Here is a 16131-nt window from a genome sequence, read left to right as displayed (position 1 = left end):
ATGGTTAAAGGATTCTCTTAATTAAATGGTAACCATAATTGTCTTGGCAGGATGGTATGGAGTGGGCAGAATTCATTATTCACAAAGAAAGAAAGGGATAAAACAAATGAAAAAGAAAAAAAAGGCTCCTAGTGGCATGATGAGCCATCATGCATGAGAGAGTACATATTTTGGAAGCCATCAACAATCTATGCAAGCTAATGGTTATACAATCAGATGGTTGTTGACATGCTTAGCACCATTATTCAATCTAATCATGCACATGCTTGACAATTTTACTCTCTTTAATCCAGCATGGAATTATTGATTTACTGAATGCGGACATGGTGGCTTCATTCCAGTGCATTATTTGCCTGCTTGTACAGAAGTCCAAATGGGTCTTGGCCTTCAAATTGCTTCTTCTCATGGTTGTGATTGTGGGGTTTGGATCCTTTCCATTGTACCCTTTCTCCATCCCTTAGTTTCTGAGCAGGTCTTCAATGTATTGCTAATCAGGGATTTTGATATTCATGGCTGCTATGCAATCAACTCGTCTTTATTACCTACTGTGAATCCTGAAAGACTTTTAAACACATTGCATCCAAGTCTTTATCATCTGATCAGAACAAAGAAGGGAGGGGGAGGTCCAGTTGAGAAAAGTGAGGTAGATGGGAAGGGTGTGATAGAGGGGAGGTAAACCAGGGACTGTAGCATGGATGAGTTTTACCTGAATGGTAATAAAGTCTAAAGCAAAGGAACTAATATCATGAATCAGGTATCCGCAGTTACAAGAAATCCATTCCAGGCAAGGAAAACCCACAACACCCCAACCCCACCACTCCACACCCCCACCCCCGCCCTTGCTTGGCCACTGTGAAAAGTAAAAAAGGCTCATTGTTCTACCAACGTTCTATGGTCACGTTAGTTTAGTTTGATGATACCCCTTGGCTTCTGGTTAACTTATTGATGGGGTTCTAGTCTTGGAGAAGGCTCATCGTTCTGCCCAATATCTTTTTCTGATACGTGTCTACAGTCTGCTGCATTGTGTATGGTTATGACCCAGGTCCAACAAGTTTTAACACCGCACAAAATAGTCTCTCTTTGGAATCAGCCAGACGATTGTATAGAAGAATATCTAATATCGGACTTATTTCAGGCACCTTTGCTCTTCATTTCCTCTCTATTGGAACAAGAAAACTGAAAGGTTTCCTGAGGTATGAACGTCACTGAAATGCAGGAATTGTTGCCTTCAGTTGCAGAAAATATGTTCCAGCAAGTTTAAACAAAGAACTTTACATTCAACCACGACCGTGGAGCCTCTTCCAATAAGCATTTGAATACCACTGAGGCATAGCTCAATGGTGAATTAACTTTCTGGCTTCAATGGCTTTAGAAACCTATTCCAAGCAAATGAGAAACCCCAAAGCACAATCAAATTTGCTATGCTTCACAAATGTTCTTTTGCAAAGAAGCAGGGAGACAGAATCCTGAATGTTTCAGAAAGACAAAAAGAGAAGAACAATACAGAATGGGCTGCAAAAAATGGCATATTATAAGAACTCAGAACAGCTTGCAAGAAATGGACAATGAACCCGAAGGGCAGCAGGCATAAGAACATAATACTCATCAGCAACCACAAACAAGAGCCAACTCAAAACCGAGTTATCTTTCGAGTCATACAGCCTGCAACCAACCCTCTCACCAGATTCCACATTACCATTTCATTGTCAGAGATTTATAAACTCTTTCCGAGTCATGATTTAATTTGAGGAAATTGTAAAGAAAATAATAATTTCAAGTACAAGTTGATGCCCATAAACAGAAAGTTCTGTGTGGGTTACATCTCCAGAAAGAAGAAAAAAATTGTTACATCTGCTGTTGTTTTGTCCCGGTGAAACTGTGATTTAAAAACATCCTAAAAGAATACAATCACAATGTTTTGTATGCTCCTTAAACCCAACTGCAACTCAGGTGTCTATTTTACATCCCACTATATCAACCCACCAGAAGTGAGTGTCCTTGTAGCACTTTCCTCCCACCAAAATATGCAAAATCATGCAGGACTTGCACATATTCTACACAAGAAATCCATCTCCAATGTAGCCTGGCATGCCAAACAGCTACGTGTCAAACTTGGTGCAAAAGAAAATTAAAGCTGGGGCTATGCTCACAACCACATCGTCAAGTTTTGGGATGCTGTGCATGTCAGGCCCCAACAAGTGTCAGGCATGTCCTCTGGAAACATCTGCTCTAATCATAGAGACAGCCAGATTCAAGAAAAGCCACAAGAATCATTGCTGGGATCCAGGATCAGATGAATCCTGCAAGTGTTGCATCTTAACCTGATAAACCTTTTTTATAGGTTTCTCATATGTTCCAGCTGACACATTGTCCTGTTGTCTAACAATCATTCCAGCATTTCCAGTTGCTTGTCTCTCTATCCACTTTGAGGGTGGTGCTGGAGGACTTTTGTTCTGTACAAACTGGTTATTAGTGTTCAGTGTGTCTGCTGCACTTGGCATCCTTGATGGCCTTACTATAGGTTGCCTGGTTCTAACCCCTTCTTCTATAGTCAAAGTAGACATTCCCATACTTAATTCAGAGAACTGGTCTTGATATGGTGGTCTATGTTGAACCCTGAAATTCTGCTCTGTTGTCAAAGCAGACATTCCTGTCCTTGAGTTGCGATATTGGTCCTGAAATGTTGATCTATCTTGCACCCTGAAATTCTGTCTGTTGCCTTGCATATTGTTGGGAGAGGGGGGGAACCGAGGGATACTGAGTGCACCTCGGGGGTTGTCATAATGTCCATAGTAATAATTTGAGTCTCCATTGAAGCCCTTCTCATACCCAGAGGGTCCAGCTGGCCTTGGCCGGTTTACTACATAATTGCTTGGCATATTACGATATGGTGTTTGTAACAACATTCCAGAAGATGTGTTGTTGGGTTTGATATTCAGTGTGTTCTTAAGTAGCCGGTGTGCTGCTTCTCCCAATAGAGGACCAGATATTGCCCGTGGCACTTGTGGCCTGAAAGAGCAATATTTTGAGATGAGTTGCAGTTGGCAAAATTACTAAAAAAAGGGAAATGAAAAAAGAAAGGAAAGAAAGAGTGAACTAGTTATTTTTCTTTTCTTTTTTCTTTTTTCAAAGATCGAATAGTGCTACTCATCCTTTTGAATGAAATTTAAACTTTTAGTTTGAAATTTTGTGCTGAAGTACACTGGAAAGGTGAATACTCCAACATTGCGAAAAGTGTTTAATAGCCAGAGAGGAAAAGGGAAAGGGAGGCCGATAGTAGCTCCAACTTTGTTCTCCTGATGGATTCCAAAGACCTCCAATCAAAACTTCTTGATGTATATTTTACTTTTTGTCTGGTAGGTGCACGTTTCCCAAGCTCTCAAGTCAAAGAGGCAACTTTTAGCACTGTAACAATGATGGGGAGACTGCAGATTTGCAACAGAAAATTGTGGAAATAAAATTTTACCTCTCTCTGCCTTGCTGGCGCCGACCACCATTGTCCTCATGCCACAACACAGGCAAGGGCTTTATGTCGAAAGGTCTTAAAACCTGCAAACAAATAAAATAGCAAAAGTGGACTATGACTACATGAAAATAAAACTACCTAATAGCATCCAAAATAATAGTGCATGAGATAGCACCCACAATGATAAGCAAGTTTCTTTATAATATATATATATACTGACTATGACCTGAGCCTCGCCAACCTTGTTGAAAATCAACCCTCCGATTTTTATTTCCTACTGGATTTACTTCCTTGATTCTAAGCTGATTGACCGACTATATTTAGGTTCCTGGTTTACCTTTACCTTTTATGGCTATTCTTTTGAACACGTTTTCTTCTTGATTTCTAGTTGTAATTTAGGAATGCTATCACTGTAAATCTTCATTTCCTAGGTGGTTCCCATTGACCTATTGTACAATTTTTTTTTAAAAAAAATATAAAATTATAATCAGAATTTGCACATGATATTGTCTTACAGTTTCTGGGTATTGTCAGATATTCTCTTGTTGGTGGTTCTTTATTTTTATTTTTATTTTATTCTTAATTTTTTTGCTAGTGTAAATTACAGGTCGTTCTGTTTTATTTTTTGGCTCCTTTGTTAACCCTATTGGTTGGCCTTCATTGCAGACATAAGTTTGAGTTTGGTTTCAGCCTTCATCGCCGATCAAGGAGTTTAATATTTCTCTATTCTTGATTAATTATTTAATAGAAGAATGTCAAAGATCTTTGAATTTCTAGCTGTTTAAATCTAGTTTTGGATCAAGTACGTGGGCAAGTTCTTAGCAAAGAATTCCACCACTTAGAGGTTTATGCTTTGATTTCTACTACTTCACACGCATTTGCTTGGCAAAGTGAGCGGAAAAATACAAATAATTCTGCCATTAACCCAAGAAGACAAGAAACAATTCTCTTTACCAAAGAACAGTTGGAACAACTATATAGGTTTATAAATAAGTACATTTTTCTTCTAACCCTTCTTTGTTGTCCAACCTAGCCAAACAGGTAATTTTTTTAACTGCATTAAAAGTCACCTCAAGAAATTCTATTCCTTGGATCATAGATTCAGGGCAACTAATCATATGACTAGCGTGTCAAGTTTGTTTTCTACTTATTTCACTTGTTAAGATAGGCAAAAAATTAAAATTGCCGATGGATCTTTTTCTTCTATTGTTGGAAAGGTAGAAAGGGTTCTATTACTATTTCTAAACACCTAGTCCTAAATTCAATGTTACATGTTCCTCAGCTAACTTGCAATCTCCTTTCAATTAGCAAAATTTGACAAAGGATCTTAATTGTGTGGCTAAATTTTTTCCTACTCATTGTGAATTTCAGGACCTATGCACGGGGAAAAGATTGACAATATTAGAGAGGTAGATGAGCTCTATTACTTTGAGGAGGATCTAGAGTTTCAGGATGTTTATCCCAATCTACTCATGTTGGTGCCGCTTTCTTCTATGAGAATGAAATCAAATTATGGCATTAAAGATTAGGACATCCAAGTTTTCCACATTTGAAGGTTTTATACCAAACTTTATTGAGGAGTAAAAAGGTTGCTGATTTTCAATGTGAAATGTGTGAATTGCCCGAACATCATCGCGTTCATTTTCCTATCCAAACCTATAAACAACCACAACCTCAGATTCTTATAGTATATGTAGATGATATCATCTTGACCGACAGTGATATGCATGAGATGAAAAATTTGAAGCAACTTATAGCCAAAGAGTTTGAGATTAAATATCTTGGGGCATCAGGTATTTTTTGGGGGGGTTAAGGTTGTAAGGCCACAAAGAGGGATATTTTTATCACAAAGGAAGTATTTGCTAGGCCTTCTAAAGGAGGTTGACATGATGGGGTGCAAACCAAGTGATACTTCAATTGAGCCAAACCATAGGCTAGGAGTTTATGTTGAAAGCAAACCAATTGACAAAGGCCGATACTAAAGATTGGTTAGGAAGCTAATTTATTTATCTCATACCAATTTATGTACTCACCAAATAAGGCTCATATGGAGGTAGTTTTTAACATCTCGAGATACTTCAAGGGCACACATGGGAAAGATATTCTTTTTTCCAAGAATGATCACCTATGAGTAGAGGCTTACACAAATGCAGACTAAGCTAGATCTATTGATGATAGGTCTACTTGAGGGTATTGCACTCTAATTAGAGGTAATCTAGTGACTTGGAGAAGCAAAAAGCAAGTCATTGTAACTAGGCCAAGTGTTGAAGTTGAGTTTAGAGCAACGACATAAGGAATTTATAAGTTACTATGGTTGAGAATTCTTCTAACAGAATTGAGGACGGAAAAAATAGATCCTATGAGGCTATACTAGGACAACAAGGCAATTCTTAATATTGCTCATAACATAGTTCAACATGATTGAACTAAACATATTGAAATTGATAGACACTTCCTCAAGGAAAAATTAGAGTGGTTTAATTTGTATTCTATTTGTGATAACATGAGTAGTTAGCAAATGTTCCCTCAAAAGGCTTGTTAAAACAAGTGTTTCACTCTCTAATAGGCAAGTTGGATATGATAGACTTCTTTGAACCAGCTTGAGAACCTTCAGATTTTTATTTTCTAACCATATTTATTTCCTTGATTCTAGGCCAATTGATTGACTATAATTAGATAGGTTCCTAGTTTACCCTTTTTTTTTTTTTTAATCATTCTTTGTTATTCTTTTGCACAAATTTTCTCCTTGATTTTTTATTGCAATTTTGGAATGTTATAGCTGTAAGTCTTCCTTCCTTCCCTAGGTGCTTCCCATTGTATATAAATGAACTATTGTACAATTTTGAGAAGATATAAAATATTATTCAGAATTTGCACAAACCTCAGGCTTAGAATAGTATTACCAAGCCCAGTGCTAAACATGCAAGGTCAGGGTATGGACCAGCCCCTAATCAATATTTTTCTTTTGCTATACTGAAGTAGGCTTGGTTGTGAACAGGTGATTAAGGAGTGATACAATTCGTCTGTCTTTTTGCATACATGCAGAAAAAACAGATCATGTATATTCATAGATAGCACCAACGCAAGGTTAGGCAAGGTTAGGTCAGATTGATTTGGGTCTATGCTCCAGTCCCAAGCCAGGCAGACATTTGATCAGGAATTCCAATCACAGTCTAGCCAGGTCCTATAGCCTATATGCCTAGGAAAGGCCCAGTATATGATTAGTCTGGGCCATTCAAGCTGTGCAGGTCACCTAGCAATGGTCACCAGTGCTCATAGCACAAATACAAGATATACAAAGCCACCAACTGATAAGGTTAAGCAAGGAAATCTACTTTGCTAAAGAAAGAATATGGCAAGCAACCTATTCCAAATGTTATAATCAACAGGGAGGGATGAAGTACCACTGCATCAGGTTTCCTATTTCCTCGCATATCTCCCCATAAATAAATTGTAATTACAAGAAATTCTAAGAGTAAGAAGGAAGGTGGTTCACATACTTTTTCAGGCATGACCACTCCCATGGGAGGTTCCGGAATATGCTTGTGATGTGGAGGATTAACATAGGTAACATTGCTGCAAAAATATAAACACTCAAACTTCAGGAAAGTAAAGGATCCTTAAGCTTCCTAAAAAGAATAGCACAAAAATGGTAACTTACAAGACTTGGTTATGTTCAATATTTTGCAATCCACTAATGGAAGAAGGAAATTCTGATCTCCAACCATTCCTCTCACATAACCATAGGTATCCATTCATTCCACCACTGTCAAAAATTAACAACAAATGAAGCTAGTAAAATTAACCAACCTCTGCCTAGACTGATAAGAACCATTCAAACAAGAAAAGACTATACATTCTGAAATTAAACAAACCAACCTGGCATTTATGTCAATAGGCCATATAACTCTTGCAAGTGGAGGTGAACTCTGATAAAAATGGTAGTAATAAATAATTTGTGTAGCTAAAGGATGAACAGCATGGACATATAGCAAATCAAACATCACACTATTCCGGACTTGCTCTTCCACCTGCATATACCACATGGTGAATGAGAACACTTGAGGATTCAAGAAAGAAATGAATTTAATATTATGGTTTTATCTGGGTGCGCCTAATTATCAGATTATTAGAGAGAGCACAATTAGAGGATGATCTTAGAGGTGTAGAAACATTATCTATGGGGTGAGTGATGGATAATTAGGTGCAGGCATGGAGATGGGGCTCATGGACAAGCCTAATTTAAGGAGGAGATCCTGAACCTTATTTATGGTCTTAGAAGTGCAGAAACATTTGTCGAGGATCTTTGAGACAAGATGGGATCTCAGCCCATCAAAATATAAGGGGGGAAAAAAACAGAAACAAAAAAATCAAGAGGTTGATTCCTAGGAGAAGAGAGAAAGCAAAGATGAGCATCGCACTGGGGATCACTTCGCTCCTCTCTAGTTTCTAGGGTGATTTTTGGTTTCCCTCTAGTTCTTTGTCATTCTTTTTATAGCTACACTGAGTGATTCCTATTCAGAGGTTTCCTCCTCCTTTCAAATCCAATTTTCTAAAATAAAAATCTCCTCCCTGTTAAAAACAAATGTAACTGCCAAAAAAGAAAAAGAAAAAAAGAAAAACAACAACAACAATGCAGAATAAAGGGGATTATGAGAACTTCAACAAATGTAGCACACTTGTCAAGACATTCCTCTTAGAAACTGAGTTCATATGACCTGATCTTTCAGAAAGCAGCACCCTCATAAAGAAAGTAGAAAAGAGTTTTCTAATGGGGTCTAAACAAGCTGGAGATGAAGATCAACATCAAATCAATCAAATAAGAGGATGACAAAAACAACATATTTTGATAAGAGTACCTAGTGGCAACACTTTTTTTTTTTTCAGTGTACCTAATAGAAGAAATAAATTTACCTCCAAGATTGTTACAGAAAGTTCTCATGAGAGGAGGAGGTACAATTCAGATGGCATAACAAAAGAGATACTGGAAGCTTATGTTGGAAATCAGTACTCCAAATAATCTAGCTTAGGAATTTGATCAAGAGGAACTAAAGGCAGATGTCTTTGATCTTGAAGGAGCCAACATTATCAAACTTAATATATCTTTGATTTTGAGAAAACCAACACCCTCAAAACCAATGGTTTGATCAATCCTTTACCACTTTAAGTCTGGCCTTAAGGGCAGAATCTAGAATATCATCTTTACTAGGAACTCTTATGATAAGAAGTTTTGAAAAAGTTTTGAAGTTTTTAATTCTAGAAAGAAAGTTGCTATTATCATATAAGGTTAGGTTTCCTTTTTCATGGTTTTATTCAATTTTCAAGATTTTCTAAAGCCAATAAATAAAGCTCATTGTTGTAAAATGAGATTAATGATTGATGATGAATAATATGAATTTTTTTTCATAAACCTTGTAATTTATAATAGTGAGACTTCATTACTTTCTTTTAGATGAGATTTCTAGAAGACCTTAGTGAGATTCTAGGTTTCCTCTCTCTCTTCTTTATCTACTTGTTTTTTCTGTTTTTCATTTTCATTTCCCCACTAGCACAAGTTTATTTCATTGTTGCTGTTCTTGAATCATAAAGGATTGAAGCCTAATTCACCTATTTGATTGTACACAAATCTTCCTAAGGTTGTCCTACATCACTCTTCCACCAGTAAAAATGATACTCCCATGGGTATGATAAGTATGCTCTTCTTTCCTCTTGTAACCTTTACCCTACTTGGATTATTAAATCTGGTGTCTCATTTGTTAGGTACATACTTCATCCATCTCACCAAACTTTTTTGTATGGTTGGTAGATCATTAGATCATTCTTTTTCACTTCTTGGTGGTCAAGGTGTTCACAATACCTACTACTTCTACTTACCTCTTCACTATGACAATAGGTACAAGCTTAACATTGGACGGATATGAGGTACATATGGCCAGGGAATTTAAGCTAGTAGGTACTGTCATGGATTTTCTTCACAATCTCATATGGCTAGGCAATTTAAGCTAGTAGGTACATATGGATTTTCTTCACCCATGGGCCTCTGCTCATTGTTCAGTTAGATGGCTTAGATGAAGAGAGGTCAACAAACCTGGTGAATTTTGTGGGTGGTGAAGTCAACGAAGGAATAGTTGAGGATGCCTTCTTTGACGATGCTTTTGGAAAATTGCTTTCGTTCAGAGAGTTCATGGGGTTGCCGATGGAGGGTTTATAGAACAAAATCTTGACACTGCTACGAAGGCTGGAGTGTAGAGAAAAGGGCAAAGATTCAGCTCTTGGAGGAAAAAAGAGTTCTTTTCTCAGGTCTAAATTTGAGAGAATTACACAAGCTAGAGTGCTCCATTAATTATGGGTCGTCTTCAGGTTCAAGAAAAAGGAGTGGAAAAATGTTGGGAAGTCTCCGAGGTATGTTGATGTTAATTAGAATCCTCTCTTGGAATGTCAAGGGAATAAATGATGAGGATAAGAGGAAGGAAGTGAAAGCCTTTTTAAGATCACGAAGGGTAGACCTAGTTTGTTTGTAGGAGACAATAATCCAGTTCATGTTGGATCTAGTAGTGAGAAGTCTAAGAACAGGCAGATTTTTGAAATGGGGTAGTGTGGACTCTAAAGGGCATGTAGGGGTTATTTTAGTCTTTTAGGATAGCAAAGTGTTGGAGCTTCTGGAGATGGAGACGGGGGAGCACTCTATCTTGTGTCAGTTCAAAAATTGTGATGATAATTTCATTTGAGTGTTTTCCGAAGTGTATGGGCTAGTCAATAATGCTAAGCGAGAAGCTCTTTGGTCAGAACTTGGGGACATCAGGAGTTTGTGGAATGATCCTTGATGCATTGGTGGAGACTTCAAAGTGGTCAAATTGTCTAGGAAAAGGAGAAACTGTTTGAGAATGTCTATGACAATGAGGCATTTTTTGGAGGTAATTGATTAGCTGTAGTTGAGGGATTTGCTTCTCATAAGGGGCTCCTTCACTTAGTGTGTCAGTTTAAATAATAAGTCTTCTTCTAGGCTTGATCATTTCTTAGTTTTAGAAGACTAGGAGAGTCATTTCAGTGGTCTCTTTCACTGTTTGCTCCCTAAACCCACATTTGACCATGCTCCTATTTTACTAGATGGAGAAGGGATCAGAGGCAGAAAAACACCTTTTCACTTCAAAACTATGTAGCTAAAAGTGGAGGAGTTCAAAGACTTGGTCAAGAGTTGGTAGTAAGTTAAAGGCTCTAAAGCAAGATCTTAAAGTTTGGAACATAAAGTTGATAGGGAATGTCTCTATGAATAAAAGCATCGTCCTTGGTCGGATTGGTTTTTAGGACGCCAAAGAAAGAGACTGTGGTCTCTCTTATGAGGAATCCGAGGCTAGAAGAAATGTAGTGGAGGATTTCAGCAAAAGGGCAAGCATGGAAGAGACCTCTTAGATGCAAAAGTCAAGAGAATTGTGGTTGAAAGAAGATGATAAAAACTCAAAAGTTCTTTCACAAGATGGTTAATGACTAGAGAAGAGGGAATTTCTTGTCTTCTATTATAGTGGATGTTAGCAAGTTTGTCAAGGAGGTTGAGATAAAGGAAGGGGCAGTTAACGTGTTTCAGAATATTTTGTCAAAGCCAGGGGATTGGAGACCAAGCATTATTAGTTGCCTTTTCCTCTTTGGACAGTGATGAGGTGGAGACCCTTGAGGATGCATTTTCTGAGGAAGAGATCCACACAGCTCTCTCTAGTTTGAGAGGAGATAAAGCCCCTGGACTAGATAGGTTCGCTTTTGCTTGTTAGCAGTTTTGTTAAGATACAGTCAAGTATGAAGCAATGGGCTTTTCACAAAGTTCCATGAATTGGGCCACTTCGATAGAAGTTTAAACTCCACCTTTATTGTACTCATACCTAAGAAAGGGGGAAAAATGATTTGAAGGATTTTCACCCTATTAGTTTGATGGGGAGTCTTTATAAGCTCCTAGCTAAAGTTTTGGGAAATAGATTGAAAAGAGTGGTGGGGAAAGTGATATCGAATTCCCAACATGCCTTTGTTGAAGGTAGACAAATATTGGATACAATCCTCATAGCAAATGAGGCCTTAGACTCAAGACTAAAAAGCTTAAAGGGTGGATTATTTGCAAAATGGAAATTGAAAAAACTTATAACCATGTGAATTGGGGTTTCTTGTTAGTAATCATGGAAAAAATGGGGTTTAGTGTAAAGTAGGTTAGTTGGATGAGGTGCTACATTTCTTCATATCACTTTTCTATTTTGTTTAACACTTCCCCAATAGGCTTTTTCCAAAGCTCTAGTGGCCTAAGATAAGGAGGTCCTCTTTCTTTTTTCCTCTTCATTATGATAATGCGAACGTTTTCTTGTATTTTGAAGAGGGCTTCACAAGGAGGTTTTCTAAAGGGCTTCTTGGCTAGTGGGAGAGGAGGTGAATGGGGAAGGTTTGAATGGAGAGGAGGTGAAGCCTTCTTGGCTTGTATTTTGAAGGCATGACAGTGCCTCATCTTTTATTTGCTAATGATACCTTAATTTTTTGTGACTCAAGTAAAGAGCATTTGGAGGTCATGAGTTAGGCTTTCATGTGGTTTGAGGCGGTTTTCGAGTTAAAGATTAATTTGAATAAAAGTAAGTTGATTGCAATGGGGAAGGTTTCTAATTTTAAAGATTTGGCTAGGGTATTGGGGTGTAAGGTGCGTTCTTTCCCCACTTGTTATTTGGGCCTCCCTTTAGGAGCCTCTTTTAAATCCCCTCGTGAATGGGATGCAGTGGAAGAGAGATTTTAGAAGTGGCTCAGTTTGTGGAAGAGGCAATACTCATCCAAAGGAAGGAGATTGACTTTGATAAAGAGCACTCTTTATAGGCTTCCAATCTACTACATGTCTTTGTTTGTCATTCCTTTGCAAGGTGAGGTTAAGGCTAAAAAAGATTCAAAAGGACTTTTTGGGGGGAGGAGAGCCCCAAAGTAGGCCTTATCTAGTGAATTGGTCTATAGTTTGCATGGAGAAAAAGGATGGGGGCTTGGGTATCATAAATCCTTCTACGCTGAATAAAGCCCTTCTTAGAAAATGGTGTTAGAGATTTGCTTTTGAGAATAAGCCTTTCTAGAAACTGGTGATTGTAGCGAAATATGGAGGAAGAGATAGGTTGGTGTTTTGGTACTTCAAAGGAAGGTTATGGAGTGGGTCCTTGGAAGGCCATCAAGAATGGGTGGATGAAGTTTAGTAAAAGGGTGGCTTTTATGGTGGGGAATGGTAGAAGAGCACATTTCTGGAAGGATAGGTGGTGTCAGTGGCGAAGCTAGAAAATAAGTTGAAAGGGAGAAAGAGAAGGGGGGCACAAGAATAATAATTTATTTTCAAGGGGGCAAAGAGGAGCAAAAATCAATTGCATAGTTGTGTGGTAAGTTAGGTTGTCTTGTATATTAAAGGGCAAAGGTTCAAATCCTCATATATGAATGTTTTTTCTTTTTTTTTTAAAAAATTTCAGGGGGTGCATATGGCACTAAGCCGTAGTTGGCTCCACCCTTGGGTGGTGTTGAGAGGATTCCTTGGAAAAGGCTTTCCCAAGCTTGTACTCATTAACCTCCTCTAAAGATGCTTGGGTAACACAGTTATGGGAGCAATTAGAGGTAGTGGTCATTGGAACCCTATATTCACAAGACATAATAATGATAGGGAAAGAAGAGAGGTGGAAGCACTCTTCAAAAGGTTGCAAGGACTAGTGCTTAGAAGGGACAATGAGAATGTCATGACCTTGTAGGCTTCAAAGAAAAGCCTCTTTATAGTTAAATCCTTTTACTCCTCCCTAACTGTAACACCCCAAAATTTAATCTAGGGGCAAAGTAGTAATTTATAAAGTAATTAAGTAATTAATTAAATTCATTAAGGGTAAAAGAGTCCTTTTACAATTAAAAATCTTAGGTGTAAATTGGACTTTTCCTCGTCTTCTTCATTCAGAAAACCTTATCACCTAGAAGTAGAGAATTGGAAATCGTAGGGCTCAAGGGTTAGTAAGTTTTTCCAGGTAAGATTCTAAACCCTAGATTAATATTTTAGATTCATTAGTTAATTTCAAACACATTAGATATTTTTTGGAAAATCCAAATCTAGGTTAGGGTTTTTTTATTTAACTTTTAGATCAAAATGTTTGAAAAATTGCAAGTATAGGTTGATTTATTGATGAAGATAGGAAAATTTCAAAAATTTCAATGGAATAGAAAAAATAAATAAATAAATTTAAAATGAAAAAAAAAATCAGAGGAAGAAAAGAAATTTTAGATTTAGATAATAAATAAATAAGTCGTTTGTGGAGGCTTTAGATTGAAAAGAAAATAAATAAATAATAGGAAGAATTACATGATTTCTGGATTTTGGAGGGGTGATCTAGATACTTGTATTTATGGTATTGAGGCATTGTAGTTGTGTGCACGTTGCTGGAAGAAAAAAAAAAGGGGCGTGTCAGGGTTAAGAAAGAATTAAAAAAAAAAAAAAAGGTGTTTACATTGGATGGAAGGAAGCAATGTAAGAAACAAGCAAGCAGAAAACCTAGTAAAGAAAAGTTCTATGGGGTAGACTACTAGGAGACCTTTTCACCAATTCCTCATTTTAATTAGGTTCATATCCTCATTTCTTTAGACATTAAGTTTAATTGGAAGATCAATCAGTTGGATGTCAAAAATGTTTTCTTATGTGGACATCTAAATGAGGAAGTATAAGTGGATCAACCACTTAGGTTTGTTGCTTAAGGAGAGTCTAAGTCCAAGTATGTCATATAGAGAAGGCAATCCATAGGTTCAAGAAATCTCCTCATAAATGATTTGTTAAGTTCAATATTGTGGTAAGAGAGTCCGAGTCCAAGTATGTCGTCTAGAGAAGGCAATCTATAGGTTCAAGAAATCTCCTCATGAATAATTTGATAAGTTCAGTATTGAATTGAACACTTATGGATTCTATCGGAAGTCAATAAAAAAAGGAGCTTAAAATAGTAATATTGATAGTATATGTGGATGATATAGTCATTTCAGGAAATGATTATGCAAAAATTGAACAAGTAAAGCCCTTAAGACCTAACTAAAGTGGTAAAGGGATGGGGAGGGTTTGTAAGAGGCTCCAAGTTCAAGTCCCAATGAGGACAAAAATTTACCTATCAAATATATATATATATATATATAACAAGTAAAGAACAATTTAAGAAAGAACTTCTAAATCAAAGATTTTGGATTATTACACTCAAAAGGTTTACTCAAGAAAATGAATTAAAGAAAGAAAAGGAGAGAAAAAGAAAATTATGTTGATTAAAGTTATTTAGATTCAAGTTTAGTGCTAGTTGGCTATTTAAGTCTTAGTTAAAATTTATAGAGTTTTCTTTAAAAATTCCACATTGCAATAAGTTCTATGGTTTAAACTCTCCATTTCCTAAAAGCTATTGTTTTATAAAAGTTCCTCATGTTCTAAAAGCTTCTATTTTTCTAAGAAGTCTTTGTCTTTGTTTTCTATAAATTTTTATCTAGGTAAAAAAAAATCATCTTATCAGTTGGGACAAAGTGTATAGGCTAAAGTAGTCTCGAGGCTTAGGGTGTGGGAGGACTACTCTAAGGAATCAAGCATGCTCTCTAAGGAAAGTGACTTTAAGGGTTCCTCGAGGAAAGTTCTACCCTTTAGCATCAAGTTATTTTGAGTATTTATGGGCACATCCTAACAGATGGGACGCCAACATGCTAGTTAGATGGTCACACCATTGTCCTTGAAAGGACATTGCACAAGTATTTCGGGATTTTACTTCACAAACTCACTTTGTGGTGGGTGATAGGGAGAATATTCATTTTTGGAAAGATTTGTAGAAGGGTAATCAACCTTGATGTCCACAATTTTTAGGTCTTTACAGAGTCGTCACATTAAAAAATCTCATCATTTCAACTATACTTGGTAACTCTTCTTCTACTTCTCTTTCTTTGAACCTTAACTTTCATTGCAACCTCACTAATGTGAAAATTGAGAATCTTGAAAGGCTCATGTCCTCAATCACCCTCGTGCACTTATATCCATCTGTCCTATATACAAGAGCTTAGTTTTTATCCTCTACAAGTTTATTCTTAGTAAAATCACTCTTTTTGGCCATGTCTAATTTTTCAAATCCAATTCCCTTCTCTCCAATCAATTTTTTTTGGAAATCTAAAGTCTTATCTAAGGTTAAGGTCTTTGCTTGGTTAGTGACGTCCAAGAAAGTAAACACCAATGACATGCTACAATTTAGAAGACTTTACAAATCTCTTAGTCTTGATTGGTACATCTTATGCATGGGGAGTGGAGAATTGATTGACCATCTTTTTCTACATTGTCTAATAACTTTAAGGTTGTGACACAATCCATTCAATCTAGTCAAGATGGATTGGGTTCCGCTTAGAAGCATATACGACATGATAACCATTTCTTATAGGGGTTTGAGGAGTTCTATTAGAGACAAGACTCTTTGGCAAATCGCTTGCCTCATATTGCTTTGGATTGTGTGTCGAGAGAGAAACATTAGTATCTTTGAGAAAAAGTAGAGGACAGTAAAGATCTCGAGGTATCTACTTCACTTCTACTCCTTCTGGGCTTTTATACTAACGCATTTAATGGCAATCCACTCAATGTTATTCAGATTAGTTGGCCTCTTTTGCAATCCAAAGGGTTAGACAACAATGAGAGGAGC

General features: G+C 37.0%; 1 protein-coding gene across 1 annotated transcript in view; it reads right to left on the bottom strand.

Annotated features, from left to right (window-relative positions):
- Window positions 1-1713: 1713 nt before the first annotated feature.
- LOC100253751 (5'-3' exoribonuclease 4) overlaps window positions 1714-16131 on the bottom strand; it is a 73770-nt gene continuing 59352 nt past the window's right edge. The window contains exons 18-22 of the mRNA XM_010661627.3: window positions 7346-7497; window positions 7128-7232; window positions 6967-7042; window positions 3467-3549; window positions 1714-3009 (exon numbers count right to left, since the gene is read on the bottom strand). Coding sequence (XP_010659929.1) covers window positions 2271-3009; window positions 3467-3549; window positions 6967-7042; window positions 7128-7232; window positions 7346-7497 — 1155 coding nt within the window. The 3' untranslated portion in view covers window positions 1714-2270. The remainder of the gene's footprint in view (window positions 3010-3466; window positions 3550-6966; window positions 7043-7127; window positions 7233-7345; window positions 7498-16131) is intronic.

The sequence above is a fragment of the Vitis vinifera genome, chromosome 14 (genome assembly GCF_030704535.1).
Source record: "Vitis vinifera cultivar Pinot Noir 40024 chromosome 14, ASM3070453v1".
Lineage (NCBI taxonomy): Eukaryota > Viridiplantae > Streptophyta > Magnoliopsida > Vitales > Vitaceae > Vitis > Vitis vinifera.
This window is presented reverse-complemented; position numbering and strand designations above follow the sequence as displayed.